The sequence below is a fragment of the Phaenicophaeus curvirostris genome, chromosome Z, assembly GCF_032191515.1.
Source record: "Phaenicophaeus curvirostris isolate KB17595 chromosome Z, BPBGC_Pcur_1.0, whole genome shotgun sequence".
In the NCBI taxonomy this organism is placed as follows: Eukaryota; Metazoa; Chordata; class Aves; order Cuculiformes; family Cuculidae; genus Phaenicophaeus; species Phaenicophaeus curvirostris.
This window is the reverse complement of record NC_091431.1, coordinates 22,590,506-22,610,241: the sequence shown is the minus strand read 5'-3', so window position 1 is coordinate 22,610,241 and position 19,736 is coordinate 22,590,506. Positions and strand designations below refer to the sequence as shown.

General features: G+C 38.5%; 1 protein-coding gene across 1 annotated transcript in view; it reads left to right on the top strand.

The window, feature by feature from the left end:
• FBN2 (fibrillin 2) overlaps window positions 1–19,736 on the top strand; it is a 145,289-nt gene that overhangs the window by 34,350 nt on the left and 91,203 nt on the right. Inside the window, exons 8-14 of the mRNA XM_069881153.1 lie at window positions 5,162–5,287; window positions 6,508–6,660; window positions 7,409–7,642; window positions 8,450–8,587; window positions 17,118–17,237; window positions 17,810–17,935; window positions 18,600–18,722. Of these exons, the coding sequence (XP_069737254.1) occupies window positions 5,162–5,287; window positions 6,508–6,660; window positions 7,409–7,642; window positions 8,450–8,587; window positions 17,118–17,237; window positions 17,810–17,935; window positions 18,600–18,722 (1,020 nt within the window). The remainder of the gene's footprint in view (window positions 1–5,161; window positions 5,288–6,507; window positions 6,661–7,408; window positions 7,643–8,449; window positions 8,588–17,117; window positions 17,238–17,809; window positions 17,936–18,599; window positions 18,723–19,736) is intronic.

Genomic DNA, 19,736 nt, shown 5'->3' with positions numbered 1-19,736 from the left:
TTATTTAACAGCAAGTCTTCTACTTAAGAAGGAGAGATTTGAGAACCTCTGCTGTATCCTTTGGTCTTAAATATCCAGATGTGTATTGTGAGTTAGGGTTTTTATCCTGTTGCTCCTTCTAGGTACAATAGCTATTTTTAAAGTAGGAAGGTTCATGTCATGCTTTTTGTGCCATAATGGATTTTGCTGAAACTATGCTAAGCAATAAATATTGCTTTGCCTGGCTATTTGCTCACATTGTATTCTTGTGTTTCTTTATTTTGTTTAAAGAAAAAAGCCATGAAAAGGAATATATTTGTCTTATTGGATTTATTTGCATCCTCAGATTACAGTTTACTGACGTGGGCCTTTCAGAAATTATTGGCAATTGTGTGTCAGTAAAGAGGGCTTAAAGGCTTTCCAAAGCATGTGAGAGCAACTTGTTTCTGTTATTGTGTGTGTATGCCCTCAGGTGTACAAATATAACAAGGTAGCTTAAGCTATTTGGGAAAACAGAATCTTTAAAATTAATCCAGCTCAGGGTTGAATATTACTGATTCTATTTGTAAGCTTTTCTATGTTTCTGATATATAAACTTTCCACAGTAATCAGGACAACTCCTTTTACAACTGTGCAAATCATGGAAGGATTCAAGGAATGAATCTGTGCTGAAAAAAAAAAATTAGGAAAAGACTATTACAGGAGTTGTACCAAATTCCAGATATCCATAGCACTGGTGTGTTGCCTTAACTGAACAAAAGAAAATCCCAAAACCTTCTGGTTCTTGGCTGAAAAGTTTTGATCTAGAGTATATTGAGTTTTCATTGTCATCATAGAAATAAAATTCCGTTTATTTTTAGGATGTTATCTTCCAGAATTAATGGAACTGACATCTATTTGTGGTTCAGGGATTGATTGTGTATATTATAGCTAAACTGAGAGAAGAAGTAAACTTTCAGTTGTGCTTGCTGGTTTGCAGAACAAGTGGATTACTACATATTAGTACTTCAAGGATCTAATAAATATATTCCACTTAATCTTCTGAAAGTGAAAATACATCCTACTCCTTGACTAAATGTAGTTACTTATGACTCTCTTCACAATGAAAGGTACTCTTGGAGGTAGGATGCCTCTGGTGCTCTTCCAAAAAAGGTATGTTGCTATCCTATTGACATCCAAGGGCTAGGTCTATATGACACAAGCTCACTCCTTTTTTCCTGAAAAGCATGGCACCAAAATGCAAAGAACCTTTTAAAAGAAACAGTTCTGTGCCTGGTTTTCCTGTTAATGCTCACATCTGCAAAATTTATGCTACATATTTAAATTTGTTCTCAGATTGCGACCGGCTTTCTTATCTCGTGTACAATGTTGAAACCACAGCCATTCACGCCACCAGATTTTTTCACCCTTAAGACAGCATCTTCTCTTACTGTCTTTGGAACTTTTTTCCCCAGAGCATTAATCTATCTATTCTGCAGGGGGTAAGGGAGGAAATTGAGGAACTTTTTCAATCAGCCATCCTAAAAATAGCTCCTCCTGAGGACAAGTCTAGGAATTTCCAGTAAAAGGTAACAGATCTTGTTTGAGGAATTTCTCATGCAAGAACCAGGGAGGAGGAAGGAGAGACAGAGATTTAGTTCAAAAACTAGTGAAACAAAAAATCCACTGATTTGATACTGCTCGGTAGGTAAAAAGACTTCTACAAGGATTCTCTGTGTTAATTTGTTATAAAAAATGTTTTTCTCTCCGCATGGAGAAGTGGAGCCTTCCTTCCCCTCTGGTCACTGCCCAAATTTCAAGAAGGTACTTAGTACCTTCCCAGCTCCCTGTCATTCTTGGATAAGAGCCCTAGACAGGATTAAATGACTGTCCATGTAGCCAGGTAAGAAGGATGGTCTATGTCCTACAGTGTTGCAGAAGGTAGCTAACTGCTTCCTTCCCATGCCTTCCACTCGCCAGCACTATGGACTCCACCTGCTCATTACCTCAGTGGGCTTTGTACTGTGTGACCAGCTAGTTTGGAATGAGGTGTCCTTTGACAGACTATCAAGTGTTGTGTTCTTATAATTAAGATTACTGCCTTTAAAGTAGCATGTTCTTATGCCAAGGGTGAAAACCAAGGGGAAACTTTCAGTTTGTAAATGCCAGCTTGTCTTAGTAGTTAGATTTTTATATTAACTTTTTCTTGTGGGTTTTCTTTTTCTCTTATTTGTAGTAGCAGCTGCTGTACCTCAGTTATCCAAAAGGAAAAAGAAATAAATGCTTTGAAGGCTACAAGATTTAAGACCTACTCTCTAAGGGAATGGCTGAATGAAACATATATTTCGAAAATGCTGTGTAACTAGTTCCTAGCACAGGGATTCTTCAATTTTACTTGCTTATGTATTACTGATGGCAGTTGCTACCAGCTTTGTGCCATCCCATTTGTGTGTACAGCATTTGCATCCTCAGTATTTCCATGTTGGTAAATTGTGATCACCCTAAAGGTGATATCTTTATCAAAGTTTGTGTGCCTCTGAACTCTAGAATTAATCTTGGAACTACTACATTAGTGACGGGAAAGGGAAGTGTGGTATTTCCTTAAGATCTAAAGAGTGCTTCAAGGGAGGGTAAAAAATGGGGGTCGCCTTGCATGAGCCGTCCAGTGATTCTGCCATCAGGAATGTACCACTTGTCAGAAATATAAAGCTGTTCCTGCAGAGGCCTCATTTCAACAAGTTTCCTTGCCTGTATTTCTGACGAAGTACTTTCAGATGCTATGTTTACAGAAGACAGTATTAACGTTTAAAAGATGTATGGGTTGTGAAAGAGCTGTACTTCGTAGAAGATCTCAACAGGGCATGGAGGTCACTCCAGTTCTGTTTTGATTTACACACATGGTTTCCTTTCACTGGATTAAATCAGATGGTAAGCAGTTTACCACTTTCTATATATTGTCTTTAATAGAGTAAATGGATGCAATATTTCAGATATCTCCTGGGAAATTATTTGGGTTTGATTTATACCATCATTTGGAACTCTGGAATCTCTGCAGTGGGTAACTGTGAAGTCTTAAGTTAAAGCATTATATCTTAGAAGTGTTTTGATTTAGCTAAAATTACACTTTCTTTTGTACGTTTTGAGAAGATGTCTTAAAATGTGGAGAACAGTTGTCATCATTTTGTAACTATTTTAATGTAAACTTAAACTTTTTGCATCCTCTGAAATGTATAAATAACCTTATTAAAAAGGCAGTATTTTCACTTTTTCTGATTCTGCTTCATAATGTAAAACAAACAAGAAAGACCAGAGAATGCTTAAATGCATGGACTGGTTACTAAGTTTGAAGATGTGTTACCTGTGAGATAAATTATCTTTTCTACAAACACAGTGAAAATGATGTGTTAGTAGAAGAGGAATTGTTTTCTTCATACCTTTACTTTGCAAGGAGCTCTTCACATTCTTGGTGACCTTGTGGCAAAACTTAATTTGCCTTTCAATATCTGAAGGTCTTCTGTAGATTAATCTCTAAAGAGACTTAGTATGTGTGGACCTTCCCACAGTAGGGAGTTACCCTTTTAATATAGTTCCTGTGCATAGCAGATCTTTTTGGCACTATTCCTTTTCTTTGAATTTTCAGTGTGGAGAATATAGCAAGGGAAGGAGCGAAGTATTCATCACAGAAAACCCTCCAAATAAATAACACCTGTTGAAGTTTAATTCTTTCAAGAGAATTAATCTCAAGAGAATTTCTATAGTGACAAATCCAAGGACATAATACGTCTGTGTAAAAGTGCAAAGAACAGTCTCTGGGTTCCCAAGCTTTCTTTTGAGGAATGTGAAAACCTTCACAGTGTCATCACAAGATTATTTCTGTCATACATTCTGCCTCTTCTCCTAAATTGTTTAACACAAGACAGTCTGGGTCCAGCAGTCTGATTTTTCTTACATGGTATGAAAGCTAATTTATATTAATACTGCATCCAGATTTTTACAAATAAGTTAAGCCAAAGTCTTGTACCTATGACTACTTTTCATATCAAGCTGTGCAAAACCTGTGGTATGAAGTATGGGTGGACGAGGTGCTGAGAAGCATGGTTTAGTGTTTGATAGGAATGGTTGGACTCGATGATCCGGTGGGTCTCTTCCAACATGGTGATTCTATGATTCTATATCATTACAGCTGGAAAACATGATGCATTTCAAGCTGTTTTCTCATAATGCCTCTCAAGTTAAATCTGGGCCACAGTTCACATTCACTGAATGCCACTTGAAAAACGTACAGAAATCACTTAAAAGCAAAAATATTCATGAGTCTAAACGTTATCAGTTACAGAATGAAGTGTTTGCTTAAAATGGCTTGTCTGTCTAAATGGTCATGGCCATTTATATAGTCTTTACTCTCATGCTGTTCTTCCTGTATTTCTTACATTCCAGTTTGCTTTGCTGTGCTTCACATCTCTAGCAGTACACTCAGACTATTTCCTCCTACTGCATCTCATTGCCTCAGCCTACCATTATGCTTCCACTTTGTGCTGGGACAGCCTACATTGTTATCAGTCCTGGTCCCATGCCCCTGGTTACATACAGCATCTCATTCATCAGCTTGAAAACATCTCACTTACACGTGTCTATGTAAAAAAGTGTTTCAGTGTTCAGATGAGCCCACAGCTTTTATTTAGCAGAAACATTTGAATGGATTAAAAATATTTGAAAAAAAATTCAATGTTTGGTCACATTTGAAAATCTTGGGTAAAATTCTTGATTACAGTTGGAGTATTAAAAGGCTAGAAAGCAGTTAGATCTGATAAACAATATTCCTGTGGTTACAGAAGGCCAGAGCTGTCATGCTTGGCTGCTGTACCATCCTCCTTCCTTCAACTCAAAAGCAGGATGGGTATTTTGGTATTGCATTGTAGCTGCTGTGTGTGTCTTGGAGATGGCATTCTGTACATGCCATTTAGAGGAAATCCTAGATTGCTCTCCATAATCTGTGACAGCAAGTGGTGCACTCCTTGAATGTATAAGGAAAGCCTCTATTAGATGGGAAACAAAATTATTTCCAGTATGCAAACACCATTCACATGTTATTCAGTCTGAGTTGAATAACAGCTTCATTTCAGAAAAGCTTTCTTTCCCTCTTTTTAATATAATATGTTTAGGTGCTCTACTAATTATTCTATATCCTTTCCTTTTTGGATAGATATTGATGAATGCAGTATCATCCCAGGAATCTGTGAAGGCGGTGAATGCTCTGACACTGTGGGAAGTTATTTCTGCATCTGTCCGCAGGGTTATGTCACATCTGCCGATCGCTCCCGCTGTATTGGTAAGTAAGCCACATTGTAGGCTTTTAAAGCTCCTAAGGTTATTAGGGCACTTTATAGACAGCAGCAGCAGAACTTCTGTCCCAGACATCTAGTGCTCCCCTCTGCTCCAGCATCTCGCTATATTCTAACTAACTGGTATCTCTGATTCTTCTTAAGTTTCACAGCATCCTCCTCTGATAATGTGTGTACATCCCTCTGTGTCAAATGCTGTGACTTGACAACTCCCACCTGAGGTGTGGGTCTTCTTAGGAAATAAACATCATCTCTCTGTTGTCTAGGCACATGTAGGAAATGTTAATTATGTTTGTTTCTTTAACTTGCACCTGATGAAATCAAAAGCTAAGATTACTTTGGTTCTAGAGGAGCAAACAGTGTTACTTGGTATTTCGAGTTCTGTGTCACATAGGTTAATTTAACCTTTAGAGACCAAATACACTGTGGCTAGCCCCAGGAATACTGAGAAGCTGTGATTTCCACTATGATCAAAAATTGTTATGGGTTTTGCAATGTTTTACAATATGATTTCTAAAGTCAGCTCCCATTACCAACTGCATTCAAATCGCAATCCACTAAGGTAGGCCCTTATGCCACTGAGTCTTCTCCCCTTAAATGAATGTGCGTCAGAAAATTCTTGTGCTCCCAAATGTTTATGATGTTGGAATATACTTTTTATACTGTAGAAGTATAATTTGTCCTTTACTCAGGAGAGTAGTGAAGAACGTAATACTTATTATTACAAATAATTTTATTCTTCCCGGTTTAAGATAAATATTTGCTTTTAACCAAAAGAACAGGATGTGTTCAGGTATTGTAATTAATACCATGTCTTTCCAAATTCATTGGGATTTTCTCCAAGTCAGCATTCAAGAGTATGACAACAAAGACCTAAGGTGTGTGCTGGAAAGAAAAAAATATTATATTAATTTCTTGATGTTACAGCTGTTACATGAAAGGTATTTGTGTTTAGTTTCTATTTGTTTTGCTTTATATGTTTTGTATCATCTATGTGTGATCCTGCAGTAAATCAAAAGTGTAATGTGTTGGTGCTGATCAATGCAAGGGTATTTTAGGACTTGTTTTTTTGGTTTTTTTTATTATGAGTTGTTGGGTTTTTTTGGTACAGCTTCAACATTTTGATCCTTACATGAATTGAATAAGGAATAGTAATTTTGAGAGTTCACATTACTATTTCTGGCTTTCTTTTTAACTTAACTTCCAGATCGAAGGGCCGGTACATGTTTCTCGAACACAGTGAATGGCCGCTGTGCACCAGAGCTTCCCGGCAAGTTCACCAAAAGGCAGTGCTGCTGTGAGTCTGGCCGGTGCTGGACCATTGGGTCTGTTCCAGAGATGTGTCCTGTCAAAGGATCTGGTGAGTAGTTTGTTGGCTGGTTGGTTGGTTTTCTTCTTCTTGCTGTCCATTCTAGTTGGGATGGAGGTCACTGAAAATTTTTAAACTGCTTTAAAATGTAGGTTATGTGGACAAGAAGGTCAGAAATTACATTATTATTCATTCTTGTGTTCTTAATACTGATACTAGCATCTACGAACTGTTTTTTTTCTGTTCCATGATTGTTTGGGACTATTTTCTTTAACATCCTTTTGTTGACTTTGGAAATAGTTCTTGGGAAACGGGAGAGATTTTGTGGCCAAGCTCAAAATGGAAATTACTCGGAGCGTCCATATTTCATTTTGATTTAAAGGAACAGCTGCTCTCTTGTTCCATTAAATTTTGGGCTACTTTGAACTAGAAATGCATCAGTATATCACAGAACAATAGTCTACATCCCTAGTGAAATGTATTTTCAGTTTATCTATACCAACATCTCCTGAGTGACCAGAGAGTTACAGTTCTGTTGGCAGCACATCAACAAAGTTTTCAATAAATAGTTGTAAATTACAGTATTTCCTTTTATTATTTTTAGTGTCCTTCCTTAAATAATACCTGTCACAATCATGGGATCTGCCTGAGATTAGAAGTGGGAGAGGGAACACATAACATCAAAGAGATTAAGAGTTCTGTTCTGGTTTTTGTAGCATACAAAGATCTGTATCTTTCTTATAAGCTGCCTCTGAAGGCTTGATTTACTTTATGTGTTCTCTGCATTCCTGTTTAATAGATGAACATCGCAGACTTTGTGCAGATGGCATTCCTGCTGGAGGTGGTTCCAGAGATGGTGGGGCAGGAAGAAATGTATTCCTTCCTGGTGGCAATGGCAATAGCTATGGCCCAGGAGGAGTAGGACTCATTCCCATCCCTGGAAACAATGATTTCTCCCCAGGTGTAGGTGGAACAGGGGTCGGAACAGTTGGTCAAAGTCGCACTGAAAATAGCTCACGAATTACAGGGCTAAGTAAGTACTTGCATTTTTGTGACTTGTTTCTCTGTTTTAATTAATTTTATTTTTATTCTTAGTCTGGAAATTATATGGTAATTTTAACACATGAAAATGCCATTTTTTGCCAAGCTTATCTCAGAGACTTCATTTGATTTATTAAGAAGTTCAGGAGCCCATTTTTAACAAAAGCTCATATGCAAGAGATTTTTTTCCACTTTAGCTATAGAGTTCTTGAGCCTGTGCTCCCTCTGATGATGTGTCTTGGTCAGCGCTAATAAAACTCCAAATTTCTAAGCATTTTCAAAGAACCACTAGGGTGTAAAATAAACTGTTCTTCTAAAGGGAGACTGCCTCCACCAGAAGCAAAGATGAATAATGTGCAGAGGGAATTCTCATTTATGTGAACTTGCTTATAACGTATCTAAGCACCTGTCTAGGATCAGAAATGTAAAGTTAATAAAATGCAAGGAGTAGTATTAAGACAGGTACACCAAAACCAGGAAACACGTAGGAACAGACTGCTTCAACTTTCACCGGAATCGTGTTTTTTTCTTGAGGCCAGTAACAATTTCATCAGGCTATAAGTATAAATAGTAAACCATAATTAAGATTGTTGGTCTAACATGTTTTTTTCTGAGAGCTACTTGGTTTTGTTAGTTTACTGTCATGTCAACAGATAGTGTTTTAAAAAAGCAACTTGATTTGATGGATATACTTATGCACCTGAAAATGTAAATTCTGAAGCCAAGTATAATATTTATATTTGCTTCTATTTGAAAACATGAATATTTGTCTTGTTATGGTTTGTTTTTTTTTAATTAGCAGTACTCAATCAGACAATAGATGCCTGTAAGCAACAACCCAACCTTTGTTTAAATGGACGTTGTATACCAGCCCTTTCTAGTTACCAATGTGAGTGCAATATGGGATATAAGCAGGATGCAAATGGGGATTGTATTGGTAAGTCCACATTTATGAAATCTATTATTCATTTCTAAAGTGCTAATATTTTTTTGCTTTAAATCTGATTTTTTTTAAAAAAGGCGTATTTCTCCCCCCACATACATATTTATTTTAATATTACTACTCTTGTGAAAGAGAGTTCAAAGACCGTGATATTGATTACTCTAGAATAATTTAAAATCTTCATGAGAGTTATCTGTTTCCTGAAAAAAAGAAGTCTCTGATTCCAAGTATTAGTTTTGAGTAGTCCTGTACTTGATGGGTATTCTGCAGTTTTATTTTCACATTCAGTAAAGTAAGGTCTGTTTCATGTTCTCTGTTGGTACCGTCCAATAGCTCTATTTTTGCTACACGAGCTAGTGTTGAGTCACATTCAAAATAACAAAGGGTAGAATTTGTGTTTTACTCACTCATAAGGATGAACATCAGTTTGAAAAGTATAAAATTATTTTTAAAATGTGGTGATTAGATTTTGATTATATTTGCATTTCATATGAAAATGTGGAATGCTAACTTTACATAGTAAGAGCTGAATTTGGGATTCTGGACTTCAGTTACTGTGGATTTAACTCTTCAAGGATCATCAGGTGTTTCAGGGAAAATACAAGATCTGGGTGTTGGTGTAAAGTAATGTGGAGAAGAACCCGGCATGCAGGGTATACCTTACTATAGTATCCTAACATATAGTATCCTAAATAGAAAGATGAGCTTGTATTTCTGATTGAACACCTGCCTACTTATTATTTTTAAAAAGATTTGAGATCTGTGAATGGAAAATATTATAAAAGAGGTTGTTAGCGATAGACTTTTCTTACTGAAACTGTGCTTTCAGAATCAATTTCTGGCATGTCTATGGATTAGAGGAAAATATAGAAACAAAGGGAGACGGAAAATTGTGGCTACATGAACCATTATAAACACTTCTAATCCAAGACTACACAGTTTATGATATGCAAGTCAGAACAGTCCAGGCAGATTTTGTCATACATGCAGCAGAGTGGGTGTCAACCAGGACCAGAGGTGGAAACACTGAAGCTTTTGAGATGCAAATTCTTCCATCTCCCACTGAATTGCAAATTGAATACCAGGCCCCTTGGAATCCTGCTTTCTGGGAAAGTGAAATGTGGCAGCTGTTATATAGTACTTTTCCTTTGATATCCCTGTTTCTTACCATGCTTAACCTGTCTGTTTCCTTTTCTCAAGTCAACTTGATATACTGCACCTAAAAGTTGGTGAGTGCCCTTAGCTAAGCCATTCTCTTGCACCAGAGAGATTAGTCGTAGCCACACCATTCCTGTTAACTGTTCATACACTTTCTTCTTAAGAACTGTCAGTTGATGGAGGTCCCAGCACTTCCCCAGGCAGTTGCAGTCCTCCAACTGTGAAACTTGCAGACGGCTTTTATAATGTCTAATCTAATATAAACACTAAAAATTTCAGTTTGTTGTCTCTTGTCTTATATCAGGAAAGCAACTCAGTACCTTTCCCTTTGCACTTTTATGTTCTTGAAGACAGTTACAGTTCTTCCAAGTTGACCTCTGTGATGTAGCAAGCCCAATGTTTTCAACTTTTTTATTTAGGTGAGCGTTCTCTATACCTCTGATCTCTGGCTGGGAAATTCAAGGGATTTAGTTTCTTGCTGCATTCTTGGGCCTTGGGAGCTTTAAGTGCATTGTAAGTGGGGAGTGGGGATTTTACTGTAAATCTGTCTTGCACAGCTATTCTTTCTTTACAGTGTACTAGATTTTACATTGCTGGAATCAGTGATATTATGAACTGTGGTGGAGCCTGAGTCTTGAGAAACTGTCTTGAAATGTGCTGATCATCATCTGAAAGCTGGCATATTGAACTAATGTTTCTCAATGAAATCTAGTTCACAGCTTGTATTCCTATTTTTTGTTGCTAAAGGGGCAAGTTGAAAGTATCATCTGAAGCACGCAGATGTTTGTTATCTATTTGATAACACAATATATATTTGTTACATTTTTATTATTTTTGCTTTCTAATTTCAAATGCAGAAACAAAGATGCGTAATGCTGCAAGTACGAATATGCTTTTTTTACAAAGCTAGTAAGTGAAATAAATGAAAGGCCTTTCCAAACTGCATTTTTTGAGGCTACCATCCTGTGTTTGAATCATTAAAAATCAGTGATAAACAGCATTGTAATAGAGCACGGTTATGGTAAATGCTTATTCATGCTTATAAAGAATGGTTCTGCATGAAGAAATATACAGAAAGAGCACGTAGTTGTAAAAAGTCAGCCTATATGCTGTGGAAAGGCACAGTGTCACCTGTCCCTAAGGTCATTTCCTATTAGATAAGACAAATTTGACTGAGCTACTTTGTTCTTCATATCAACGAGTAGTATAAAGATGGCATGTGAGTATTTAGCAACTCACTGTGGTGTATGAGATTTGAATGCTGTTAAACTCAAAAAGCCCTTTTTTATATTTGTGCTGCATGGAAAATAATGGCAAAAATGAGATAAAAATTAGTTTTGTTTAATACTATTATAAGTATTTGATTATTAATCAAATGTGTATATTGATAATGCAGCTTATGTAAGTTAAGAGTCTAGGAAAAAATGAAGTGCAAGAAATAAAGTCAAACCGAAGCAAATCTTTATGTATGTGGTAAGTCTAACTTCTAAATAAAAGGTAACCACAGCTCAAATACTAGGAATTAATGATACCACAAAATTTTTGGTGGGTGGTTATACCAAAGGCCTCACCTAGCCTGGATGACCTTTTAGACTTCTGCTTTTAGTGAACACTGGTTTTCAGTAGTCATTGGCACAAAAGAAATGGTGCCTTTGGTTCCTTTGTGGCTTCTCAGCCTAGATGACTAGGTATTAACATACTGATTTCATCTGAGCGTGGCTTTTGGGTTTCATCCATCACAGGATTAAAACTGTGTCATTGAGCCTACTGTGAAATGCTTCATTTGCTCTGTCATTGTGCCTCTTTATACTGAGGCTGCAGCACCTAAAGCTATGTGGATATAATTTAAACCTCTTAAAAATTAAGGGGATGTATTTTGTCAATATTTATCTTAGATAACACAGCTTTGTTCTGCTGTTATCTTCCAATTATATTATAAAGAAGGAGCCAGGGTATCTTAAAAGCCATACTGAATCTGTGATTTGTGAATGGTAGTTGATCTAAATCACAGCAAAAGATGTCTTGGAAATGTGGGCAGGAACTTAACTGCATGGAATTCCTGTGTATACTGATACATATTCAATGAAATTCAAGGCTTGCTTCAATCTAACTTGGATGCTTTCTCATTACTGAGAGAACAGTCTTAGGATGCTGGGAACAGTTACATTTCACTGGGTAGGGTAAGGTTAATGGTGTGAAAATGAACATTGTTTCCATACTGCTCTGTCTTTCTGGTTGTCTACTGCCCAAGCAATAAATGAAGAAGAAATCGTTAGATATTTTTGTATAGAATTCAGGAAATGTCCTATTTCAGAATTGTCCTGCCAAGTCAAAAAACAAAGTTATTACATTCCGACTGAAGCTTCTGTTACTCTGCTCTTTGTGGCTGGGTCATAGAATCATAAAATTATAGAATAGTCAGGGTTGGAAGGGACCTTAAAGATCATCTAGTTCCAGCCGCCCTCCCATGGGCAGGGACATCCCACTAGATCAGGCTGCCCAAGGCCCAATCCAACCTGGCCTTGAACACCTACAGGGATGGGGCAGCTACAGCTTCCTGGGGCAACCTGTGCCAGCGCCTTACCACTCTCGTAGTGAAGAAATTCTTTCTTATATCAAACCTAAATCTGCCCCTCTCCAGTTTATACCTGTTTCCCCTTGTCCTATCACCACAAGTCTTTATGAATAGTCCCTCTCCAGCCTTGCAGGTACTGTGAGGTCGCTATAAGATCTCAGAGCCTTCTCTTCTCCAGGCTGAACAAGCCCAATTCTCTCAGCCTGTCTTCATTGGGAAGGTGCTCTAGCCCTCTGATCATCCTTGTAGCCCCCCTCTGCACCCATTTCAACAGTTCCATATGCTTCGTATGCTGAGGATTCCAGAACTGGACACAGTACTCCAGATGAGGTCTCACAACAGAGGAATAGAGGGGCAGAATCACCTCCCTCGACCTGCTGGCCATGCTTCTTTTGATGCAGCCCAGGATATGTTTGGCTTTCTGGGCTGCAGGCGCACATTGCTGGCTCTTGTTAAGCTTCTAATCGACCAGTACTCCCAAGTTCTTCTCTGCAGGGCTGCTCTCAATCATGTCATATCACAGAATCACAGAATAACCAGGTTGGAAGAGACCCACCGGATCATCGAGTCCAACCATTCCTATCAAACACTAAACCATATCCCTCAGCACCTCGTCCACCCATGCCTTAAACACCTCCAGGGAAGGTGAATCAACCACCTCCCTGGGCAGCCTGTTCCAGTGCCCAATGACCCTTTCTGTAAAGAATTTTTTCCTAACGTCCAGCCTAAACCTCCCCTGGCGGAGCTTGAGGCCATTCCCTCTTGTCCTGTCCCCTGTCACTTGGGAGAAGAGGCCAGCACCCTCCTCTCTACAACCTCCTTTCAGGTACTTGTAGAAAGCAATGAGGTCACCCCTCAGCCTCCTCTTCTCCAGGCTAAACAACCCCAGCTCTCTCAGTCACTCCTCATAAGGCCTGTTCTCCAGCCCATTCACCAGCTTTGTTGCTCTTCTCTGGACTCGCTCCAGAGCCTCAACATCCTTCTTGTGGTGAGAGGCCCAGAACTGAACACAGTATTCAAGGAGCGGTCTCACCAGTGCCGAGTACAGAGGGAGGATAACCTCCCTGAACCTGCTGGTCACGCCGTTTCTGATCCAAGCCAAGATGCCATTGGCCTTCTTGGCCACCTGGGCACACTGCTGGCTCATATTCAGTCGGCTGTCAACCAACACCCCCAGGTCCCTCTCCTCCAGGCAGCTTTCTAGACAGATTTCTCCTAGTCTGTAGCACTGCATAGGGTTGTTGCACCCCAAGTGCAGGACGCGGCATTTGGTGTTGTTAAACCTCATGCCATTGGACTCAGCCCAGAGGTCCAGCCTGTTCAGATCCCTTTGCAGAGCTTCTCTACCCTCCAGCAGATCGACACTTCCACCCAGCTTAGTGTTGTCTGCAAACTTGCTAAGGGTGCACTCGATGCCTTCATGCAGGTCATTGATGAAGACATTTAAGAGGGCTGGACCCAGCACTGAGCCCTGGGGAACCCCACTTGTCAGTGGCCTCCAGCTGGATTTCACACCATTTCCCACCACTCTCTGGGCCCGGCCATCCAACCAGTTTTCCACCCAGGAGTGTGTGCGCCTGTCCAGGCCAGAGGCTGACAGTTTCTCAAGCAGAATGCTGTGAGAAACTGTGCCAAAGGCTTTACTGAAGTCCAGGAAGACCACATCCACAGCCTTTCCCTCATCCAGCAGCCGAGTCACTTTGTCATAGAAGGCGATCAGGTTAGTCTGGCAAGACCTGCCTTTTGTGAACCCATGTTGACTGGAATGTCATCCCCCATCATGTACTGAAATAGGGGATTGCCCTGACCCAAGTGTAGGACCTTGCTCTTGGCCTTGTTGAACCTCATGAGGTTAGCACAGGCCCACTTCTCCAGCCTGTCCAGGTCCCTCTGGATGACATCCCAACCTTCCAGTGTGGCAACTGCACCACTCAGCTTGGTGTCACCTGCAAACTCTCTGAGCGTGCACTCAGTCTTGCTGTCAATGTCATTGATGAAGATATCAAAGAGCATAAGTGATTTGATGCTGAATGATCAGTCACTTTCTCCAATCTGATAGACAGCTGTAATATTATTACCTTTCCTTTACTCATTTTGTTTGTAAAAACACTGGACAAACTGTAGAGACTTTGAAAGTGTCAGCAAGACTGTAGCTGCGCTGTGTTGGATTTTAGTTCTTTTGACAGTGATGAGGGGTTTGCTGGGAGAATAAGTGGGTTAAATAGCTCTGTCTCAGATGTTTCCTGTTTATACTGCTGGAATATGCATGCTTGCAATGTAAACTCAAAGCCAACAACTCCTTTGTATGAGCATACATTTGCCATTTTCCTCTTTTATCAAGAGCTTATAAAAATAAGAGCATTTTAAGATGCATATTTTATGTGGTAATCATCTGATGCACATGGCTTTGGATGGATTTTCCAAGCTTAAGTGAGCTATTTCATAGAGGAACACTGCATTCCTGCTGTATAATTTAAAAATTAATTTACAGTAATATCCATTTCCAGCATGAGCATGTTTTCTTTAAGAGATGATGCAAGTTGAAGCCTATAATAATGAAAGTCATAAATGTCATTCTCTGTAGGAAAAACTAAACAAAATAGATGAGTGCCATATCTAGTATTTATAAGTTCCCTTAGTCCTCTCCTATGTTAAAGCAAGATAAACATATGTTAATTTGAATTAAGACATTTGACAAAACCTTCACATGAAAATGTGGTTTTGATTTTGATGCTTTGCTAGTAGCTGAGGACTTTCTCCTGAAGGGATCATGTGCAGTCCTTCTTGCCTGACCCCCGCTTCCCCAGATCAGCTTAACATGCCTATAGCCAATCTAGCACTCCTGAGAAAGAGCATCCCAACAGTTTGGCACAGTACAGAAGTGTGACAGCAGGAAACTGCTGTAGCTACATAGAAGTTTCATAGAAGTCTGTAAAGGTAGCGTTACTGTTTTCCTCATTGTAGTTAACATTCTGAATTTCTCTTTTCCTTATCTTGCTCCATTCTTTTGGTTTTACTGGAGTGATGCTATCAGCTGATATGCAAATACGAATGAGCTAAATGTGGGCGAGAGAAGTTATTTGATTCTTCCATTTGTTTTGCCTTTATTCATTTAACCGTTTGCCCAGAACAGTCTGATTGTATCTAGGAACCAAGAGGGCTGTAAAACAGCTCATTCAATCAATCAGTGATTTGGGTAAACCTAGATCTCTTTGATATGTATATTGATTCCATTGGTTTTAACTGTGTATGCATTAACACAGTAAATCCTGTGAAATGTGTGGTCTTGTTTATGATTAAATTAGGACAAAACTAACATTTTGACATTTTTTAGAATCAAGTTCTTGAAACAACAGTTTCTAGAAGGACAATTTTTTTTAATACATGGACATTTTTGTAAGTTTAATTTCTCATTGATCCCATTATTTCCAAGATGCAGTGAACTCAACTTTACAACTAGACTTGATAAAGAGTGAATACAAATGATCAGCAAAATTACTTTTGGGTTTTGCTGATATTTCCAGTAGCAGACACTGCAAAATGCACAGAAAAATCATCATCACTAAGAAGTGATCACTAGTGGCTTTACATAGCCTCATTTTCCTGTGACATCTTACAGCCAGATACCAATCCTCCTCCTCCCAAATCAGGTTTGTGGTGTTAAAGCCTACCTAAATGAAGAGATGAGTAATTACTGTCCTAGAAGTGAAATGGAGAACATAGATGGAGGGAAAAAGAGTCAAATTAGCAAAGGTGATTGGTGAAGGAACCCATCAAGGAACCCATTAAGTTTGTACCATATGAATATATCTGTCCTATAGTGTCGATGCTCAGGTCACCTTCTGGTAGCTGCAGGAGACACTGGGCCAGCAGTCCTGCCTGCTAGAGCAGGGGGGTGCACTACACCACTCCCTGGATCTCAAAGGGCAAGGGTCCTGGGAGGGCTTAGAGGATAACGGGGAGGAACAATTAGGGTTATTTTAGAGCTAGTATTGGCTGTCTTGGGCCAAAGACGCAGCTGACTCATTGCTGACCACTGGGGATCAAATCTGGGGAGGGTTCTTGAAAAAAGAGTTTTCAGAGCCCCATGTCAATTGGGAGTTATTTCTGATCAGTTACCTAAGATTTAAGGTAGTTGAAGTGTGTTTGCTTGTAGCCAAATACCAGAAACCTTTGGGAAGGAAAGCAAGTACATTATAGAGAAGGGCTGGATTAAGTCTGGCATTACTCGAATGTGAAGATTGGAGGTGAAGATGTAATAGGACATAAAAAATTAAAACATGGTGCACAGACTGTGGTCTCATTAAGAACCCTCTTGCTGGTGTGCGACTCCTCCTAACATTTCTATGATAAACCTGTAGTATAATGGGAGTTTTTTTGAATGCCATGATTTCCTCTGATTTTAAAACCCCAATTTTGATTTATACTGGTTTTATTGCAAAGAAGAATGAATGCTCTTCAGTTAAAGGAAACTACATTGAATAAAATGATGGTCACTTTCACTAGGCAGCTGTCACATCCAATGTCTCAAAATTCCCATGCATATTCTTTCTTTTGTCTTTTAAGATGCATATAAGTGATGTAGTAGCATTTCCCTTCTTGAAACTGTCTGCCTACTTGGACTAAGAACAGCTCTGTGTTGTTAGGACAGTAATGATTTTGCACAAAGAAGAAGTTATAGTATTCAGCATTTTACTGTTAATTACCATCATTTTCACTCAGAAACTCCTATACTGGAAAAAAATGTTGTATATGTTGTGAAGTCACTAATGCTCCTCTGTGCTGCCATAGATGTTGATGAATGTACATCAAACCCGTGCTCTAACGGGGACTGTGTCAACACACCTGGTTCCTATTACTGCAAGTGCCATGCAGGTTTCCAGAGAACTCCTACCAAGCAAGCTTGCATTGGTAAGAAAATTTGCATCACATCTACTGACCCTGTAGATGTTGTGACCCCTTAGGTCAGATCCCATTGGAGTTCAAGAAATAGCTACGCAATTTCAATAAATCCCAACAGCTGTTACATGAATTGGAGCCCTCATTCTGGGCTCCTATTCCATTTGTTCTGTTGTTGTCTTTTAACATTTAGCCATTATTTTGGAATATCCGTCAACTGGACAGGGAATTACCCAGCTGGGAGTTCTACAAAAAAAATCAAGAAGTAGACTATTAGAACAATGAGTATGTATTTATGTGTATACACAGACAAAAGTGTGAACAGGTTTTTAAAAATATTCATAAAGCAATTGCTGGACATTATAAAATGTATCATTGTAGCATTTATTGTGCAAGTCTGTAAAATGATATTTCTCCTATCTCTGATACAATGAGAATAAATTCTTAACCATATGCAGAGATTTATTTTGAAGTATTATTTAAATAACATGCTAGAATTTTTCAAATCATTAATAGCCACTATGTACGTTTTTATCATTGTATCTGTAATTCTCTGATTATTTCCTTTTTTTTTCCCCCGTTAGATGTAGATGAGTGCATCCATAATGGTGTTCTTTGTAAAAATGGCCGTTGTGTAAACACTGATGGAAGTTTCCAGTGTATTTGCAGTGTTGGGTTTGAACTGACTACAGATCAAAAAAACTGTGAGGGTAAGAACTCTTCTAAATAATGGGGCAGGCATTAACTTGGTGATTATATAAATTGTATTTCATACTACAAGTAAGGATCATTAAGGATTACGTTTTCTGAAACAAGGTGCGACCTGAGGTGAACTTATAGCCCCTGCATTCAGAGTTATTATACGAAACTGTGTAATTTAAAGGAAAATTTGTGGTAGTTTTTGTTTTTGAAGGTATGTCTCTGCTCAAGAGTCCCAGGTAAGTCAACACTATGAATGACACCTTTCCCTAAAGCTTTGTATCAAGTGCTCCATATATCAGCACTGCTGAAGAAAGAACTGGATTTAATTTTGACTATAGTATGTCAAAAATACTATGTTTATTTATGCCTAAGTAAAAAAAAGCTCTTAATGTTTTCAGGTGATTGGTGCTTTTTATTCTTTCATGTAAGAAAGATACACTCTATTGTTCCATACATAGTTTGCCGAAACAAGCAAAGTGACTGGTTGTAATGGGAAAAAAAATCTACTTTGTGTATAGAGTGAAAACTCTTCAGATACTCCATCAGAGTTATGAGTAGAATTTAATCTTCAAGTGAAGGAATATGTCATATCTGTCCTGATCATTTAATTTTGTTGCTTTACCTTCTGGAAGGTGAGGAACCACAAGCAGTTTTCTTCTCACTATTTTGCAGACCTGGATGAATGTACCACCACAAACATGTGCTTAAATGGGATGTGCATAAATGAAGATGGGAGTTTTAAATGCATCTGCAAACCAGGATTTGTTCTGGCTCCAAATGGGCGTTACTGTACTGGTAGGTAAAACTGAGGAGTATCACATTAAGATAATGTTGACTGAAAACAGCTTTTCCGGTCCATTCATTCATGCAAGAAGGGCCATCTCGCTACATGGATTTAATATGATTCTCATTGCAATAGATTTCTTCAGCTGCCTAGAATAGGAATAGGTCTTGAACTTACAGAAAGAAAGAACTGAATTATTGGACTCGATGATCCGGTGGGTCTCTTCCAACCTGGTTATTCTGTGATTCTGTGATTTAATAGTATTGTGAAAACTTCAACAGATGATAAGTGAGGTTTTGAAAAGTCTTGGAGCACTGTCAGTGCAACAAAATATGCAGGCCTTTCATGGAGTGGTAAAGTGAGCAGCCATATGGGAAATTTAAAAGGTTTAAAAGTTTTTGTACTGGTGAACACACAGAAGTATATCTTCCACATCATTATTCTGGCAATTTCAAGTGCATAACACTTAAGACATTGTATCTTCCACACTGCTTTTTAAAGTGAGGTCATCGATAATTTACACTAAGTATTTTATGAATAGAGTGTCATTTAGCTTCAGTTTAAGTCAACTGATGAAAGATACCTGTTGCTGCTAGTAGAAGTAGGTTTGGGCTTGAGTGATCTCTACTAAGTGAAATATTTTAAATTGTTAATTTTCTGATTTGAAGCTTAACCACTGGAAAGTTATTTGACATCATAATTTATCATCGTGTTGATATTCTGTAATTAGTGCTGTCCTAACCACATTTTAAAGCAAAGTTATAGAATCATGGGATGGACAAAGGGGCTTTCACTTAGTGTAGAATCTGAAGTGCCTCAAAAGCTTCAGTTTTTTGAGGTGAACAGGTATTGATTTTTTTTTTTTTAGTGTACAGCTGAAATTTTGATTATTTAGTGCAATTCCAGAATGGGATTTTTATTGGAAACAGATTCAAGGATATGTTGATGATTGATCTGCTACCCTAAAGTCATTTGGTCATGTTGTAAAAATGTCAATTGTGGTCTTGCTTGAAAGCAGTGAAGAT